The sequence below is a fragment of the Lutra lutra genome, chromosome 16 (assembly GCF_902655055.1).
Source record: "Lutra lutra chromosome 16, mLutLut1.2, whole genome shotgun sequence".
NCBI lineage: Eukaryota > Metazoa > Chordata > Mammalia > Carnivora > Mustelidae > Lutra > Lutra lutra.
In genome coordinates, this window is record NC_062293.1 from 7,393,655 (window position 1) to 7,412,703 (window position 19,049).

At 50.1% G+C, this 19,049-nt stretch overlaps 1 protein-coding gene across 3 annotated transcripts in view; it reads left to right on the top strand.

Annotated features, from left to right (window-relative positions):
- The window catches only part of SDK2 (sidekick cell adhesion molecule 2), a 252,097-nt gene that overhangs the window by 181,796 nt on the left and 51,252 nt on the right, over positions 1-19,049 (top strand). For all 3 annotated transcript variants that reach the window (XM_047708154.1, XM_047708155.1, XM_047708157.1), the window contains exons 13-18: positions 3,814-3,990; positions 4,345-4,481; positions 5,056-5,203; positions 8,993-9,133; positions 10,619-10,800; positions 11,330-11,445. In XM_047708154.1, the coding sequence (XP_047564110.1) occupies positions 3,814-3,990; positions 4,345-4,481; positions 5,056-5,203; positions 8,993-9,133; positions 10,619-10,800; positions 11,330-11,445 (901 nt within the window). The remainder of the gene's footprint in view (positions 1-3,813; positions 3,991-4,344; positions 4,482-5,055; positions 5,204-8,992; positions 9,134-10,618; positions 10,801-11,329; positions 11,446-19,049) is intronic.

Below are 19,049 nucleotides of genomic sequence, written 5' to 3' on the forward strand. Positions count from 1 at the left end.
AAAAAAAGAAAAAAGAAACATTATGATGAATGTCCTTGTAACTAAATATTTTTGCCCTTCTTTGATTTCCTGAGGACTATCTAATATTATTTAAAGCTGAAAGTCCTGAAAATTGCTCATCAAAATTGTTTAATAGCCAGCTATATAATTACAGATGATTTTGGAAATTTTCTACCCTGAATTAAATGGACTCATGAGTTGTCGTTTTGTTTTTTTTTGTTTTTTTTTTTTAACTTTCTACTGTGGGAATTTTCAAATATAGCCCAGAGTAGAGACACCCAGATCATCAGACCTTGCGTGCCCAGCTTCTTTTTTTTTTATTTAAACCCAATTAATTAACATAGAGTGCATTATTAGTTTCAGAGGTAGAGTTCAGTGATTCATCCATCTTATATAACATCACGTGCCCTCCTTAATGTCCATCACCCAGTTACCCCATCCCTCCCATGCCCCTCCCCTCCAGCAACCCTCAGTTTGTTTCCTATGATTAAGAGTCTCTTATGGTTTGTCTCCCTCTGATGTTGTCTTGTTCTAGTTTTCCTTCCCTTCCCCTATGATTCTGTGTTTGGTTTCTTAAGTTCTATATATGAGTGAAATCATAAGATAATTTTATTTCTCTGACCGACTTACTTCACTTAGCATAATACTCTCTAGTTCCATCCACATTGTTCGTTGCAAATGGCAAGATTTCATTTTTGATGGCTGCATAGTATTCCACTGTATATGTTGGTCTTCCTTATCTATTCATCTGTCGGTGGACATCTGGGTTCTTTCCACAGTTTGGCTGTTGTGGACATTGCTGCTACAAATACTGGGGTGCAGGTGCCCCTTTGGATCCCTACATTTGTATTCTTTGGTTACATACCCATCTCTTGGCCTCAGTGATTATCGGCATTTGGCTCACCTGTCTCCTCCTATCCATCCACACTTTTTTTTACTGCAGTATTTTAAAAGCAAATCTCAAGCGTGTCATTTCACCTTTAAATATGTCAATGTGCATTTCTTACTTAAAAGGAATTTTCTTGAAACATAACAACCATGTCCCTGTCACACAGAATACAATGAACCATCCCTTGATGTCTGTAATACCATATTACAACGTCCCTGATTATCTGAGAGGTGTCTTTTTTTTTTTTAAGAGAATTTTTTTTTTAAGATTTTTTTTAGTCAGAGAGAGACAGAGTGCAAGTCAAGCAGACAAAGTGTCAGGCAGAGGCAGAGAGAGAAGCGGGCTCCCTGCTGAGCAAGGATTCCCAATACAGGACTCGATTCTAGGACCCTGGGATCATGACCTGAGCTGAAGGGGGTGGCTTAACCGACTGAGCCACCCAGGCTTCCCTGAGAGGTGTCCTTTTAAAAGTTGGTTGGTTTAACTCCGGGCTGAAACAAGGTCCACACGTGGCATTTTGTTGGTGTGTCTCCTTCATTCTACACAGTCCCCTCCCCCTCCTTTTAATGTTTGGGTTCATGACTGCTTTGTCTACCTGCAGTTAATTAGTTGCAGAACCAGGTTCTACAGGACAGTGGTCCAGCTAACTTTTTTTTAATGAAGGGACAGAGAGTAAATATTTAGGCTGGATAGCTTTTGTCACAGCTCTCCAAGTCTTGTTTGTACAAACAAGGTGCAAACAAATGAACATGTCTCTGTTTCAGTAAAACTTTATTTACACAAACAGGCAGGGGGCCACAGTTTGCCGACCACCGCTTTGGCCAGCTGTTCTTTCGTGATGCAGTACACCTGTTCTTCTTCCCCTTGTATTTCTAGTTAGACTCAAGTAAATGGCTGATTAGATTCGGGCTTAGTTGTTTGGGCGCAAACACTCCACAGGTGGTGATACTCCCTTCCTAAGACACCACGTCCTGGGGCCAAGAACGTCTGTTTACCATAGGCTGTTGCTTAAGCAGGAATTACTCCCCGCCCCCTAGATTTCCTTTTAAGTAAAATTCTACACGTGCCATCAGCGCTGTCAAGGATGATTCTTTTCTAGCTATGGAGATGAATTGAAGGTGATTACGTCTGACACTTTGTAAATGTATATAAAAAGCCTTAAAATTTAACTCTGCAATTTCACTGCTGAGAACTTATCCCGGAGGAAATGATTTAGAAGGTATGGAAATCTGCTGCAAGGATGTTCCTCACAGCATTAACTATAACGTGAGAGAACAAGGAGCCCTTCCCAGAAGGGCGGGAACAATTGCTGAGCAGCTACGTGAGTCCTGCCGAGCAGCCAGTACAAACCAGTACAAACCAGAACAAACCAGGGCCTGAAGGGGTCACATTGCAAAAAAGAGTCTGGGATACTTTGTTGCTACCCATTATTTACCAGTTTGTGCTCTGAGAGTGGAAATCCATGGCTCTCTTCTGTGGCTCCCTTACTACGGGGGAAGCCTTTTCTTTGAACTTACACTATCCTTATAGCAACCCTAGAAGGTGGGTGGTATTATTTTTCCTCGTAGGACAAATGAGGAAACAAAGGCACAGGGAGGCTGTAAACACACGATCACGAAGCTGGTAAGTGGCCAAGGCAGCATCTGACCGGGGAATCTGAATTCGGATGGAGCACAACAGCACTGTGGCGCCAGGCCCCCTCGGGGCAGGGGAGAAAAGTCTGAAATGGCGATGTTCCGCTGTTACTCATGGTTCCCCGTGATGGAAAGCTTTTCAGTTTTCTTGCCCTGAATTTTTTTTAAATTTTTTTATTTGTAATTGCAATTTGTAATTTGTAAATTATTTTTTTATTTGCAATTGCGATTTTCTGATTTTTTTTTTTAACTTAAAAATATTATAGGCTCGGGGTGCCTGGGTGGCTCAGTGGGTTAAAGCCTCTGCCTTTGGCTCAGGTCATGATCCCAGGGTCCTGGGATCGAGCCCCTCATCAATCTCTCTGCTCAGAGGGGAGCCTGCTTCCCCGTCTCTCTCTCCCTGCCTCTCTGCCTACTTGTGATCTCTGTCTGTCAAAGAAATAAATAAAATCTTAAAAAAAAAAAAAATATTATAGGCTCATTCTCCCCAGCAGTTTTAGATTCTCTGATACTGATAGCTGCACACCTCGTGGCTCAGGCCACAGAGTCCCCGGCTGAGCGAGTGATGGGTCATGTGCAAAACCGCCCAGGCCCCCTCCTGGCTCCCTGTCCTGGCTCCCGGCACCCTGGCCAGCCTTGCCCCGGGAGGGCATCAGCATGACGTGCTCCCCAGAACTGGCACCCCACGTTACGCGGATGACAGTAATAGTTGTATTTCCTCCAGGATCATTCCAGGGGAGATATTTCTTATTGTCAGGCACGGGCATGTGTGTAATTTCTCAAGTCCCCCTTTGTACTGACTGACCGAAGCTAAAGTGATTTTTTGGACACTAAAGTCAATTTGTCACGGTGATGCATTGATCTAATGATTCCCCTCATAAAACTAATTCCAAAATGTAGTCTGGGCGGAAACTTTCATTCTTCTTCCAGCTGTACTCTTTTTAACCTCTTTGGAAGATTACCTTTTGCCAGCTCTTTCCTGCTGGCTGCTTGGCGGTGACTTCTGGCTAAAAGCAACACGGCTCTGACCTAGACCTGAACAGGAGGTATAATGGCTTCGTGGGCTAAGCCTCCTGGACAGAGCACCCTGCGACAGGGACAGAGGGCTGCAGGCTGTGCGGGTGCCCCCCCCCTCGTGCTCCCACCCGGGACCAGCCCCAGGGGGCCTGTGTCTCCTGGGGAGTGCCCTGCCACCTTTGGGGCCCTGCTCCAGACCAGCCCCAGGCTGAGCCCCGGCAGGGCACCCTACTTCCCGACCCCTCTTTTCTGACCACTGCTCCTTCCCCTCAGGTATGTCTGGGAGAAGGACGGGGCCGCCCTGGGCACGGAGAGCAGCCCCCGCATCCGTCTCGACAAAAACGGCTCCCTGCACATCTCGCAGACGTGGTCGGGGGACATCGGCACGTACACCTGCCGGGTGCTGTCCGCAGGAGGCAATGACTCTCGCAGTGCCCACCTGCGTGTCCGGTAAGGGCTCTCCGCCCCCAGCGTAGGGGGTACAGGCCACAACAGGAGGCTTATGTTGGCAGATGCCCAGGCCATGTGGGACCTGGGTCCGCTGCCCTCTGGGGACATACCAGGCCTCCTCCAAGGCCTTCCCCCAGCTCAGTTCAGCCCTCTGTCAAGAGCTGGGGACTTTGGATACGGCTTTGGACGGGGCGGGGTGCGGGGGGGATGGGGGGCGGTCCCCAGAGCCTCCAGCCCAAAGGCGGAGCCATATGGCTGAGCACAGGCAGTTGTGACGTTCAGTCTGAACCCCAGGCACCTGTGTGTCCCCTGACTCCAGGCTTCCCAGGTGACCCCACCATATCTCTCCTCCAGGCAGCTGCCTCACGCCCCAGAGCACCCTGTGGCAACCCTCAGCACCGCAGAGAGACGGGCCATCAACCTGACGTGGGCCAAGCCCTTCGACGGCAACAGCCCCCTGCTCCGCTACATCCTGGAAATGTCGGAGAACAGTAAGCTTCCCCTCCCCAGCCAGCAGGGAGCAGGGACTCAGGGAGTCAGCCTGGGGCCTGGCTCCAGCTCCCCTGCTTCCCAGTTCCTTGCCTTTGAGCAGGCCTTCTGGAAGCTGCAGCTTCCCTGCAAAATGAGCATTGGCCAGTGCCTCCCCTGGTCATTGTGACAGTGGCATAACATCACCGTGGGGGGGAGGGGACACGCAGGGCCTGCCACTCCAGAGCCTCCCAGGCAGTGGCGATTTTTTTGCTTTTTATCCTCCAAGACCCCAAGCTGTGAACTCCAAAATTAGCAGGCCTCATTTGAATGATGTTTTAAATACAATTTGCCTGGAGCTCATCAGTTGGGGGATGGGGGCAGCTAGAAAAGGCAGGTGCATCTCCGTTCCTGTGAGCCCTTGCTTCCTCCCCAGGGCATTCCAGCCTCCCAGGACAGGTGGGCTAAGGGGACCCAGAAAAATGACGTGACAAGCCTCTAGTGGACCAAGTCCAGGAGGCTGTCCTCTGCTAGAATGGGGTAGGGAGCAGGGCCTCCCGGGATGTCCCCCTCTGCCTGCACCCTCTGTCCTCGTAGATGCCCCCTGGACGGTGCTCCTGGCCAGTGTGGACCCCGAGGCTACCTCGGTGATGGTCAAGGGCCTGGTGCCGGCACGCTCCTACCAGTTCCGCCTTTGTGCAGTCAACGACGTGGGGAAGGGACAGTTCAGCAAGGACACGGAGAGGTGAGGGGGGCCAGTGTTCTTCCAGAGGGGCTCTGGGTGACTCCATCAAAGGGAGGGTCTGAGGGGACCTACAGCTGAGTCCCATGTGGCATCGTGGGGCCTAGCTGAGCGCAGACCCAGGCCACCGCCTTCCCGGCCCTGTGGGCTTCGGCATCTGCCTCTGTAGAATGGGGCAGCATGACTCACGCCTGCCTCCACAGGGACGCCACAAGGAGAACGGGAGGCGACACGGGAGGCACTGTAAGCGGTGCCTGGTGTGGGATGAGCCCCCACTGGAGTTAGTGGTCCCCTCACGGGGAGCTGGCCAAGTTCAAAGACTTACCTGATTTCCACTGTAGCTCCTCACAGACGCCGTCACTGTCACGTGGCCATGAGGTATACGGGGCCATGGATCCACACGGGTCTCTGTGTCCAGTGACTTGCACAATGCCAGGTCCTAGTAAGCTTTCAGCAAAGATTCTGCAAAGTGATGAAAATTAAGTGAAAACAGAGGCTCGTCCACTTTCAAGCATCATCCGGGAAGACCCACTTATGTAGGAGGCCATTCTGACCACCTCAGCCCCATAGGATGGAAGGTCAGAGTGACAGCGACACAAATCCCACGCCCCCAAGATGTGTGCTCCTCTTCCCTCTTCCAGGTTTCTTTTTAATTCTTCCAGATTTTTTGAGGTACCGTCAACACAGAACATGGTGGAGGGTAAGGTGGACAGGTGCTGATTTACACAGTGCAACAGAATTACCACGTGGTGTTGGCTAACCCCTCTATACCATCGCAAAATCACCATTTCTTTGTGGTTGCGAGAACATTTAAGATCTATTTTCTGAGCAACGTTTAAGTATACGATACAGTATTTTTAGCTACAATCACCATGCTCTCCTTCAGATCCCCAGAACTTACTAATCTTATCACTGGAAGTTTGTGCCCTCAACCAGTGTCTCCCGGTCTCCCCCACCCACCCGCCCTTCATAACTACCACTCTCTACTCTGGCTAAGTTCAGCTTTTTTAGATTCCACATGAGTGAGATCATACAGTACTTGTCTTTCTCCGTCTGACTTTATCTCACTTAGCATCGTGCCCTCAGGGTCCATCCATGTTGTTGCCAATGGCAGGATTTCCTCCTTCTCCTGGCTAAATGCTATGCCACTGTATACATACACCAGATCTTCCTGATCCACTCCTCGTGGACAGAGGCTTGGGGTGCTTCCATGTCTTGGCTGCTGTGGCTAATGCTGCAGTGAACATGGCGGTGCAGGTGTCCCTTCAAGATCCTATTTTCATTTCCTTTGGATGGACAGATACCCAGAAGTGGGACAGCTAGATCATTCAGTAGTTCTTTCATTTATCGTGGGACCGCCATCCTGTTTTCCACAGTGGCAACACCAGTTTGCATCTCCACCCCCAGTGCCCGAGGATTCCTTTTCTCCACGTCCTCACCAACACCTGTTATCTCTTGTCTTTTCTATGATGGCCATTCGGACAGGTGGGAGGTGATATCTCATTGTGGGTTGTTTTTTTTTTAGATTTTTATTTTTATTTATTTGACAGACAGAGATCACAAATAGGCAGAGAGAGAGGAAGGGAAGCAGGCTCCGCGCTGAGCAGAGAGCCCGATGCGGGGCTCGATCCCAGGACCCTGGGACCATGACCCAAGCTGAAGGCAGAGGCTTTAACCACTGAGCCACCCAGGTGCCCCTCATTGTGGTTTTCATGTGTGTTTCCCTGATGTTGAGGGATGCCGAGCATCTTTTCACGTACCTGTTGGTCATCTGTGGTTCTTCGTGGGAAAAATGCCGATGCAGATCTTCTGCCCATTTTGAATTGGGTTGTTTTCCTTTTTTATGCTCTTGGGTTGTATGTGTTCTTTATGTGTTTTGCATATTAACCCCTTATCAGACGTGGGGCTTGCAGATGTTCTCCCCCATTCAGTGTGTGGGCTTTCCATTTTGTGGAGTGTTTCTTTTGTTGGGCAGGAGGTTTTCAGTTTGCTAAGGTCCCACTTAACTTACTTTTTGCTTTTCTTGCTTGTGCTTTTTGGTGTCCTATCCAGAAATCACTGCCCGGACCAATGTCAAAGAGCCTTTCCCCCCATGTTTTCTTCTAGGAGTTTTATGGTTTAGGGTCCTACCATTAAATCTAATCCATTTTGAGTTCACTTTTATGAGTGGTGTAAGATGGGGGTCCAGTTTCATTCTTCTGCACGTGGCTGTCCAGTTTTCCCCACACCATGAATTGAAGAGACTATCCTTTCCCCACTGAGAAGAATTACTATTGTTAAAATGTCAGTGTTACCCAATGCCATGTGTAAATCCAATGCAATTGCCATCAAAATTCCAGTGGCATCTTTCCTGAATTAGAAAAAAAAAATCCTAAAATGTGTACAGAGCCACAAAAGACCTTGAGTAGCCAAGGCAATCCTGAGAACAGAGCTGGAGGCATCCCATTTCCTGATTTCACACTATCCTCGAAAGCCGTAGTAATCAAAACAGCATGATCCTGGCATAAAAATAGACACTTAGACCAATGGAACAGAATAGAGAGCCCAGAAATAAACACTCACATATATCGTCAACTGATATTTTTACAAAGGAACCAAGAATGTACTTGGCTCTTGAAAAGACTCTCTTAGGTGTGTATGTACGTGGACATCTGGCTTAAATCGATCACTTGGTTCTGCCACAGTTCCAGTGAGCTTGAGTCTTTGTGGCTCTCACGAGGGGGATGCCACAGGGGTTGTGACACCCTAACAGGAAAGCGAGGGCACAGGTAACAGCCTGGCAGGGAGGATTTATTCCCTCGCTGTTTGTTGAACACCTACTATGTGCCCGGCTGTGTGTAGACCATGAGGGCTGCGGGGAGCAAAGTGGATGCGGCCCCAGCCCTTCAGAACTACAAAATCCCGATGACACAAAGCCTCAAGTGTCGGGAAAACCACCCTCCACTTTCTCTGGGTCTTCAGGCTTCACTTCAAGCCCTGATTCATCTTCCTGATGAATCTTCACACTAATAGCCCTGAGTCACGAAGAAAAAGGTTAAATCACCCTCGCTCGCAGGCTTTACAAAGACATGGGAGTTTGCAGTACGTTTTGGAAAGCTATCCGTCAGAAAGAAAAAAACATAAAAATAAACTGAGAGGGAGAGACATCCATCAGAAATAATTAATTTCTGGTTTTAATGGGCGCGTGTCAGTTGGGCGAACGGCACACCGCAGTAGAACAGTGTGTCCCCCAGCAGTGCCAGAGAAAGACATGCGGTGATGCTCGCTTCTGGAAATGGGGGATGGGCCCCCCCACCACCATGTGCCTCCCCAGCCCCACCTTGCCTGCCCTGCCCGCAGCTTGGGGCTCAGCTGGGCAGAAAAGGAAGCCTCATCACACAGCACCACCAGCCTACAAGTGTTTAACACTCCTGCTTCTGAAATACTGGAGGACTCAGGACGTCATCAGCCCCCACAGCAGCTTCTCTGACATCCGGGAAACTGAGGCCCATGTCCCTGAGCTGCACAGACACAAACATATCTGGGGCTTTGTGGTGTTTTGAAACGATTCCATACGTGGTGTCCTTGAGCCTCAACTAGTCTTAGAAAGCAGGCAAGTGGAGGTTTATTATACTCCTTTAAGAGGTAAAGGAGCAAGCTCAGAGAGGTTAAGTGACTTGCCCAAAAGCACACAGCAACTGTGCAGAGTCATCCAGGAACCGAGCAGCCTCCTCGTATCCTGTAAAACTCCTATATTTGCCCTCGAGACTAAGAGTGGAAAGACCCACCTACTCTTGATGTTTTCCTATCCAGGGTCTCCCTCCCCGAGGAGCCCCCCACAGCCCCCCCGCAGAATGTCATCGCCAGCGGCCGGACCAATCAGTCCATCATGATCCAGTGGCAGCCTCCTCCCGAGAGCCACCAGAATGGCCTTCTCAAGGGCTACGTCATCAGGTAGGTGTCCCCTCTTCCCTGGGGAAAGGAGGAACAGCCCCCACCCAGTGAATGGGAAAACAGCCAAGTCACGACAGGTCCTTCTCTCACAAAGGCCACCACGCGACAAGAAATGACTTTGCCCTGGTAGGAAGGACTCAGGTTAGACGTGTAGAGGAACTACCAGAAGGCAGTGTCTTGGAAAGCAATGGGAATGCTTGAGAGAGGAGGTACAGTGTAATGTCCTCAAGGCTGTGTGGATAGGCAGGTCGGCCGCACGGCAGGGCTTCACAGGATAGGCACAGGGAGACGGGTAACTCTCCGATGGGCCAACCACCCCGGAAACCAAGAATACTCCATCTGAAGCCACCATACTGAGCCAAGGGCTGGTCAAACGGTAAACCTCCTTTAGCTGGTCCTTATCGCAAAATGAAGCCCAGTTATGGAAACTTTTATGTCTACACTTGACCAAGGGTTTTTCACTGGTAACCTTTAACTGAGTTATTAAGTGCTACTAATTGGGGGTCGTAAATTCAAATTAGCATAAAATTGAAGTTCCTGAGCATCCATCAGTATTCTGAATTCTGGCAGGCTGCAAAATGCGTTTCTTTCCTGTATGTGTGCGCTCTCCAGCTCTGGCATGCCCCAGATCTGGAGGGTGTTATCGTTGACTTGACCGCTCCACGATCCGTTAATTTTGTTGTGGGTTTTCAGTGAACCCTAATGGCGAGTGGTGCTCAAAGGGTGTTCCCTAGACCAACTGCAGCCTCGATTTGACTGCAAACTCTCAAGTCCTACACCTGATCATGGAAAACTTAGAAGTGGGCCCAGCAACCTGGATTCCTGCAAGCCCTCTGGGTATTTCTGATGCATGATAAGCCACTGAGGACCATTGTTACGGGGTCTTGTAACACATCAAAATAAGCTGGAGCCTCTAATTTTCCAATATCATATGGGTTGTGGTTCTCCTATGATCTAACCATCCCCCCAGATTTTGTCCATACAGACCCACTTCTGTATTATCATGTGTTCTTTTTCCGGTAGAAATTGGTAGAGTAGGTAGCTCAAGTTTGTTCTCTCTACCTAAGTCAGTGACTGTCAAAAGAGGGAGCCACTCCTTTGGAGGGACAAAGAAAGTGAGCCCAGCCTTTGGACGTGGCTCTCCATGGATGACCCCTCCTAGGTGAGACCAGTGTGGTCTGCCCAGAAACTCTTAGCGTCCATGGTTAGCTAATCTCTCCAGTGTCCAACACCATCAAAAAGAACAGACGCATCCTCTAGACCTGTGCTGTACAGGGAGATAGCCGTTGGTCTCCTGTGGTTATTTAATTTAAATACAAGCCACGTTCCCAGCTACACCAACCACATTTCAAGTGCTCAGCAGCCACGCCCAAGAGCGGCTACCATATTGGACGGCCATATTGGACCATCACACGTGGTTTCCTGGGCATGCGCCCAGCAGGCTGTCTCCAGCCCGCCACCCCCTGCCTTCCTCCCTCCCCTTAGGTACTGCCTGGCCGGGCTGCCCGTCGGGTACCAGTTTAAGAACATCACAGACGCTGACGTCAACAATCTGCTGCTGGAGGACCTCATCATCTGGACCAACTACGAGATCGAGGTGGCCGCCTACAACAGCGCCGGGCTGGGTGTCTACAGCAGCAAAGTCGCCGAGTGGACACTGCAGGGAGGTGGGTGGGGATGGTGACCATGGAGGAGCTGGTGCTTCTCTCTCTCCCTCCCCGGCCCATGCCCGTCGGTCCTGGACCTGTCCAGTCCCGCCTCGGCCGCAGCACCTGTTTCCCCCAGTCCTGAGCTATTGCCCGCTGTGCCTGGCTACCCCGTAGGGCGGGAGGGTGCCGAGGGGCAGGGGAGTTGTGGGGGAGCATGAAGAAGGCAGAGGCTTCGGGGGCACGGGGACCTTCTTCAGGGTCCACATCACCTGGATCATGAAACAGCTGGCTTCGAGGGTTGTGCAGAACGACCTTCCCCAAGCACGTTCCCATCCTTCACTTGTGTTTGTCTGTACCCCGTGAGCTGGGTCAGACGAGAGTACTTACACCCAGACTAATGGAGAGAAAGAGGGTGCCACGAGTCCATAACGTAAAGGGGGAGGGGGCGGGGCAGAGCAGACCCCTGCCTTTGTTATTTCTCTACTTTGCCCAAGACTGACTCCACCCCCTCTACCATCCCCCGCCCTGTCCCTTTGCTCTTCTCCAGTCCCCACTGTCCCTCCTGGCAACGTGCATGCAGAAGCCACCAACTCCACGACCATCCGCTTCACCTGGAATGCCCCCAGCCCCCAGTTCATCAACGGCATCAACCAGGGCTACAAGGTACGTGAGCCTCCCCGCAGCCCCCGGAGGAAGGCTGGGGATTCTCTGAGGGAAGCCAGGGGCCGAGGAGCGGAGAGGAGGGGAAGGACCCCCTGTGCTTCCGAAATCATTGGTTCAAGCCAAGCAGACGACACATGATCAAGGTGAAGGGGATGCGGGCTTGCTCTCAGGCCTCTTCCAGGCTGTGAGGGGGCCAGGACACCACCCAGCCTGTGACCCCGTGTGGAGGAGCTTTCTTGGGAAGACTGGGCTATAAGCAAACCACATTTGTCTCAGGCTCAGGAACACCTGGGCATAGCCGCAGCCCCAGAAAAATCCAGAATCCGCTTCTTCCTGCCAAGCTGTGGCTCTCCTAGACCCACACGTGTCCTTGGGCTGCAGTTGACCCCACAGAGAGTGTGGTTAAGGGCACAGGACTGGGACCGTGACAGATGCGGGCTAGAATCCAGGCTCTGGCTCTGCCTCTCGCTGGCTCCCTAGACAGGTCCTACAATCTGTCTGAGCCCCGCTCCTTCGTGTTTGTCGAGCCTTCCTATAGGCTCCGTTCTAGATGCTGGAAAACCAGAATAACCTCCCCTCCCCTCATGTGTGCATGAAGACGATACTCACGCCTACTCCTTAGGGGCGCGTGGGGACTGAATGAGACGATATCCATAACTCATTGGGCTCAGTGACACGCACAGAAGTGCCTTGCAGAGACACGTTTGCCCGAGCCGGGGGCCCTAACCAGGTGCCACCGTCCAGGTGGCTCCAACAACAAAAATCTTTGTCCTCCCACTTGCGGAGGCTGGAAGTCTGAGATCCAGGTCTGGGCAGGGCTGATTCCCTCCGAGGCCACCGTCCTTGGTGCGTAGGTGCCACCTTCTCCTCGTGTCCACGCGTGGTCCCTCCTCTGCATGCATCCCAGCCTCTTCTTGAAAGGACGCCACTCATACTGGACTGCGGCCCCCCCTTACTAACCTCATGTTAATTTCACTGCCTCTTTAAAGACCCTCTGTCCAAATACAGTCCCCTCCTGAGGCCCTGGAGGTTAGGACTTCAACACGTGAGTTTGGGGAGTTGGGGGGACGCAGGTCAGCATGTGACGAGCTTAGCAGTAATGGTAGCAGGTGTCATTCAATCCTGGTATTGGTAACGTGGGCGGGGGGTCCTGTGGCAGCTGTAAATCTGCTGTCATTATAACCGCACAAGTCAGGACATCTCAGCCCTCCCCTCTTAGATCCCGGACCTTGCTCCCATGCCCGGGTCTCTGCTCCCACCCTGCAGGGAGCACCCTGCCAGCCCCCTGTAAAAGAACAGAAGACAGATCACCTAGTGCACCGTGTGCAGCTTGGGGCAGGTGGGAGGAGGCTGTTGGCCCCCTCCAGATGTGGGAGGGGCATGCCACGGGAAGCAGGCCTTGAAGGAGAAACCCCGAGGCCTCTGGCTTGGAGCCCAGGGATCCGGGGACTCGTGATGACCGCCGACACTTCCAGAAGGCTCCTGCACTCGCTCTGTTCCACGGCTGCACGTGCGGGACAGTCCAGATGATTTCTAGGACTCGCAGCCTTAGCCGTTATTCCTGAGAGAAAAGGGTGGCTTGGGCAGAAAGGGACGGAGAGTAAATCACCCCGAGAATTTTCTGCTGGTGTTGCAAATAAAGGAGGGACGGTCTAGAGCCGGGTACGGGCCTGCTACAGCCCTCTTGCTCCAGGGAAGACAGGGTGCCAGGGCCGAGCAGGGCTGTCGTGGGGCAGGGGGCTGATGCTGAACGCCGGCTGGCTGGCTGGCCGGCCCGAAAGCCTCCTAATTGGGACTCTGGGGGGAGACAGGGGAGGGAAGGGGAGGCTCGCACAGCGCTGAGAAGCAGAGGAGCTGAGCTGGGAACAATTAGCTTCTTGCTGCCAATTCTAAGTTTTCTTTCACAAACTGGGGGTGGGGAGGATGGGGCCAGGCTGCAGACTTCTAAGGCAGGTGGCTCCTGGCAGGCCAAGTAGCCAGGACCGTCAGGGCCATGACCCGGACAGAGCAGGAGGAGGCTGCGGAAGCCCGCGTGATTTCCAGGTCTGCCTGCTGCCCAGCACCCGTGGCTTGTCCTTAAAAACATCTGCGGGCATGAACAGCCCAGGGATTTTGCCTGTAGGACGGCTTGGCCTGCCTTGCATTCTTCTCTCAGAAGAAGGAAGGCTTCTCCTCACCCCATTTCACAGAGGAGGAAACTGAGGCATGAGAGGCAAGTAACTTGTTCAAAGCCAGAGCAACTGCGAAGCTCAGATTCAAACTTCAGAGCCTACATCTCTTGCTTTAAAAAGAAAATGTGTCGGGACCCCTGGGGGGCTCCGTCAGGGAAGCATCTGACTCTTGATTTCGGCTCAGGTCAAGATCTCAGGGTCGTGGGATCAGCAGGGAGCCTGCTTAAAGGATTCTCTCTCTTCCTCTCCTCTGTCCCTCCCCCTGCTCACTCACATGCTCTCTCTCTTTTTCTAAATAAATAGGTAGATAAAAATTTTTTTAAAAAGGTGTCCTATGATTTAACTATAAAATAATAACTATGCCTTGATTTTTTTTTTTTCTAAATACAAATGGATTCAAGCAGGGGTTTTATTTCTTGCTACCCCGGCCTTCAGCGTCACGGGGAGAAAACAGCAGTGCGTGGCCTTTTGCATTCCTCCAGTGAGAATGGACTCCCCCCGCCCGCCCGACCCTTGGAATTATTAAAAATGTTCAGATATCTCCCAAAGCAGAGGGAAAACAGTAATAACTTCAGAAGACCCTAACGCATCCCAGCTTTAACAATTCCCATCTGGTGGCCAAATGTGTCCTGTCTGTTCCCAACCTCTGACTCTGCTCTGGAATATTGTCGAGCAAATCCCAGGCCACCGTATCATTTCATCCATACACGGTTCTGCCAAGAAGTATTATAAAGCCTCCGTTTCAGACACAACCACAGTACCCACACTGTCATCATCGTGCCTAAAAATACCACCAGTCCCCTTGATGTCATCGGATATGCCGTCGGCCCTGATTTCTTCGACTAGTGGCTGTATTTGCTTCAGGATCCCAATGAGGTCCTCACGACGGCAGCTGGTTCGGTGTTCCTTTGGGTCTCCGCGGATCTAGAGAGTCTCTCTCTCTCCTTTCTCGCTCTCTTTTTCTTGTAATTTATCTAGTCAAGAAACGTAATCATTTGCCCTATAGAATTTTCCGCAGGCTGGATTTTGCCGATTGCCTCTCTGTGGGGTTATTTAACACAGGCCTGTGAATGCTATGTTCGCAGCAAATTGGAACTTAAAACTAGAGGCTTGATCAAATTCAGGTTTGGTGATTTCGTGGTGTTTTTTCCCCCCAAATATTGTTTCCTAAATGGTGCTGTGCCCTTACATCAGAAGGCCTAAGGTCTAGCTGTCTCTCTTACTATTGCGTGGTGACCACCGACCACCCTGTATGACCTGTTATTTCAGTAGGACTGCAAAATGGGGACGGTCAAATATTATAATTTCTCCTTGATGTATTAGCAGAAATGTTTTCCAGTAAAAAGAAATTTCCCCCCTTACCAACTCTTTGCTTACCTAAAGGTGCAGTTCATCTAGGAAAATCCTCGTCAAAACTCTGTCCTTTTCCATCACCTACCAATTTTCAGAGTCAGGAATGACATTCCTTAGCATCTTCTAAAGTGACAGGTGAATTTGGATGGGGGAGAAGAGAACATTTTTTTGTTTAATTGTTGGTAAATTATTATGTACTCAAGCATTTTTAACTCATCTGGTAGGTTTCAACCATGGCTGTCATTATTCGTGTTGATGCCAGATGGGCCCATCGTTGGCCTCTTTGGTTGCTGAATCCTGTTGACGGGGCCCCGGTAGGCTGATAGGATGGTTCAAGCTGTCTCCAGTTCCTGTGCGGTCCCTGGGATCAGCCGTGACTTCAGGCAATCTTGTTCTTTTTGGTGGGAAATGATAGATACCACAGCCTAGGCCCTGAGGGCTCTCCTTAACACCAGCTAACACTGGAGGCCATTTCTAGGCTCTGTTAATGAACAGCTCGGAAACGCTTCACCTTCTCCTCCTCCTTTTCAGATAAGACACATACAGATAAACTTCAACTCAATTTCAGGGCTATAAGCTCTTTAATCATCTTATAGGTCTTTGTCTCTCTTTCCTCCATACGGAAAATCCAGTTCCTACAACACCAGCGTAATTACCTGCCTACTTTATCCCCAAAACACCCACAACCGTCTCAGAACAGTCATCCACCACGCTGAGGACCAAAGATCGTGGCAGGTGATTTGCAGCGCTTTGGGTACCTGGGGCGCATCCCGCTGGGGACATCCTTCCCCTGCCTGGGCTACAAAGGCTCCAGAAATAGTTTCTCTCTGTGTAAGTTTGCTGCAGCTCAATACAGCGCTAGGTCGATTTGTTTCATTTTGGTTTCGATTTTTAGGGATTGATTTTTTTAATTTAATTTTGTTCTATAATTATGGAACATAGTTACGTGGTTCCAAAGTTAGATATACAAAGTACGTTCACAGAAAATCAGCCTGAATTCTCCTTTCCCTCCCCCATAGGTTTGATTTCTTTTTGTCTGGTTGGTTTGGTTTTTCCTTTCATTTCTTGAACATAAGCAAATGCAAACATGTATAAATGTGTGTCCCCCACCCCTTCTTCGATAAAGGACACTCTACATTTTCTCCATCTTGCTTCTTTATTTGCATTATATCCCGGGGATTGTGCCGTAGGAATATAGAGATTCTGGTTTCCTTGTCAACATCTGTGTTGGACTCCATGGCATGGCCTTCCACGTTTGGTTTCCACGTTACGTTTCCAGTTTGGTCAGGCAGCTCCCCCGCAGTGACATTGGGGTTGTTTCCAGACTTTTACTATAATGAACATCTCTGCAGTGGATATCTTTGTGCATCTATCTTTTCATATTCTTCACATTTCGCTTTGGAATAGATTCATAGAAAGGAGATTGCTGGATCAATGGATAAATGTATATATAATTTCCCTGCTACTGCCAAATCCTTCCATGATTTTTAAAATTCTTTTAATTTAATTTTTTAAACAGGAAATGTATTTACATGATTCAAAAACCAACGAAAGTAAAAAGATAAACGTGTAGCAGAAATCCTCCATCACACTCCAGTTCCTCATCTGCCTGGTTCTGTCCCACCCACCCAACCCTGAAACTCTCCTCACTCCTGGTAACCATGGTTGTTAATAGCCTGCCTATCCTTCCAGAATGTTCCGGAACTCTCCCCACTCCTGGTAACCACTGTTGTTAATATCCTGCCTGTCCTTCCAGGATGTTCCAGAACTCTCCCCACTCCTGGTAACCACTGTTGTTAATACCCTGCCTGTCCTTCCAGAATGTTCCGGAACTCTCCCCACTCCTGGTAACCACTGTTGTTAATACCCTGCCTATCCTTCCAGAATGTTCCAGAACTCTCCCCACACCTGGTAACCACTGTTGTTAATATCCTGCCTGTCCTTCCAGAATGTTCCGGAACTCTCCCCACTACTGATAACCACTGTTGTTAATATCCTGTCTATCCTTCCAGAATGTCACATGCAAAGAGATAGAGATGGGGGAAGGACAAAAGGAGAAGGAAAGAGAGAATTTCCTCTACTCTTTCCTTTACTCCAGCAGCTAGCAGGCTGCATATAACCCCCTACCCTCTCATCCCCATAACACATCGCCTCTGTCATCACTTCATCTCTCCTCCCAGCAGCCAGCAAGGCAGCTCTCACCCTCCCCTATAATAAATAGCCTGAGGCTCAGAGAGGCTGGGTGACTTTCCCAGGGTCACACAGTAAGGAACAGAGCTGGGTTCTGTTCTTCTTCCTCTCCTCTGCTTTCCAAGGCAGAGGCCCAGGGTTCTCGATCTGGTGCTGTTCCCCAAGCCCACGGGCACCCACACTCCCCAGCCATGCTCACAACGGCCCAGTCTGCCTCGACTCCGAGACTAAGGGCCTGATAGAGTACATGAACACTGAGCCTGAGTGACAAGATCAGGGATGCAGACAGCAAAGAGGAACTCCGACGCTCACCTGGCAGCCGTGTGTACCTCGGGAGGCAGAGGCCTTCATCCTGGGTCTCCCTCTGAGGGAGGCCCACAGATCTGAAGCCAGCCCCTGACAGCACCGTGTGCACCAGCCAGGCCTCAGTCTCTGTGGTCCTCAGTTCCCTTCCCGCAACAGCACAGGGCAGTGACGTCCATCCAGTCCCCACTGTGATGATGCGGTGGGGCTGGCGGGCGACAGGCTTACCCCAGGGCCTGACGCAGAGTATGAGCTCGTCCAACGGGTAGCCCTGGGCTGCCCTGAGCCCACCTCCTTTCAGGGAACAGCAGGTGCAGAAGGCAAGTCTGTAGTCTTCCTGGCCTGGGGGAGAGACCTCTTAACACTGGGCCTCCTCCTCTGCAGACACAGCTAGAGAATGACAAGGGGCTGACATCCCAGAGTAACTTTCGAAGCCGCCTCAATCCTGCTGCCATCTTGGGCTTCGGGCCTGGAGCCGTAAGACAAAGAAGTCGTCATTCAGGAAACCACACAACGCTGTGCACTTCTGGGTCATTTTTTTTTTATTATTAAAGATTTTTATTTATTTATTTGACAGAGAGAAATCAGAAGTAAGCAGAGAGGCAGGCAGAAAGAGAGGAGGAAGCAGGCTCCCTGCTGAGCAGAAAGCCCGATGTGGGGCTCGAACCCAGGACCTGGGATCATGACCTGAGCTGAAGGCAGCGGCTTAACCCACTGAGCCACCCAGGCGCCCCTTTCTGGGTCATTTTTGAAGCCAATTCCCAGTGACCGTATTTTAAGGCACCTGTAAAGATATTCTTTGTCCTTTATTCCTGTAATAATGGTAGTGATTATAATTGGCCTAAACCCAATAAAATAATATTTACCCAGATTTTGCACTTGCTGGGGAACAGACCACACAATTAATTCTATCAGCGTGATTAATTCAAATTTACGTTAATTAAATTAAATTAAAACATTAAACTTGTTTCTTAACCTACTCCAAAGAAGTTCGGCAATTTAATTGCTCTGAAACAAGATAACCAAAATAAGGAGGATATTTAACATACTTATTAAATGCCACTTCGTATTTCTGATTAGTATTTTTAGGGTCTAATTAGTGTCTAATTAACTTGCTATAGGCTATCTTTTCACAATACCCATTAAATTTCCAAACATCCTTTATAAACACGAAGCCACGAGAAAGGAAAGGCTGGAGCATTGTTATAGGGGCGAGTTAATCAGGAGACATCAGCGTGCTCTTGTTTTATATCTATAAATACCCATGCTTATTAAAACTCATCAAGTGTTGCTTTTCACCATTAATTGCTAGTTAATCAACTTCAAATGAACGAGGAGCTCTCTGAGACCAGCTGTCATTGTTGGAGACAGATGAAGGGTCCAGAAAGCAGGAGTGTGAGGGCACAGATCGAGAAGAGAAGGAAGGGGAGGCAGGAAGCGGGTGCGTCCCAGGTGGGGTGTGCAGCACGGAAGTCAGGCAAAAAGCCACTCTGCGTCCCCAGATCGGGCTTCCCTCGCCGATCCCCACCTCCAAGTCAGTTCTCAGACTGAAATCCCAGCTTGGAACACGTCGAAAGCACTAGCGGA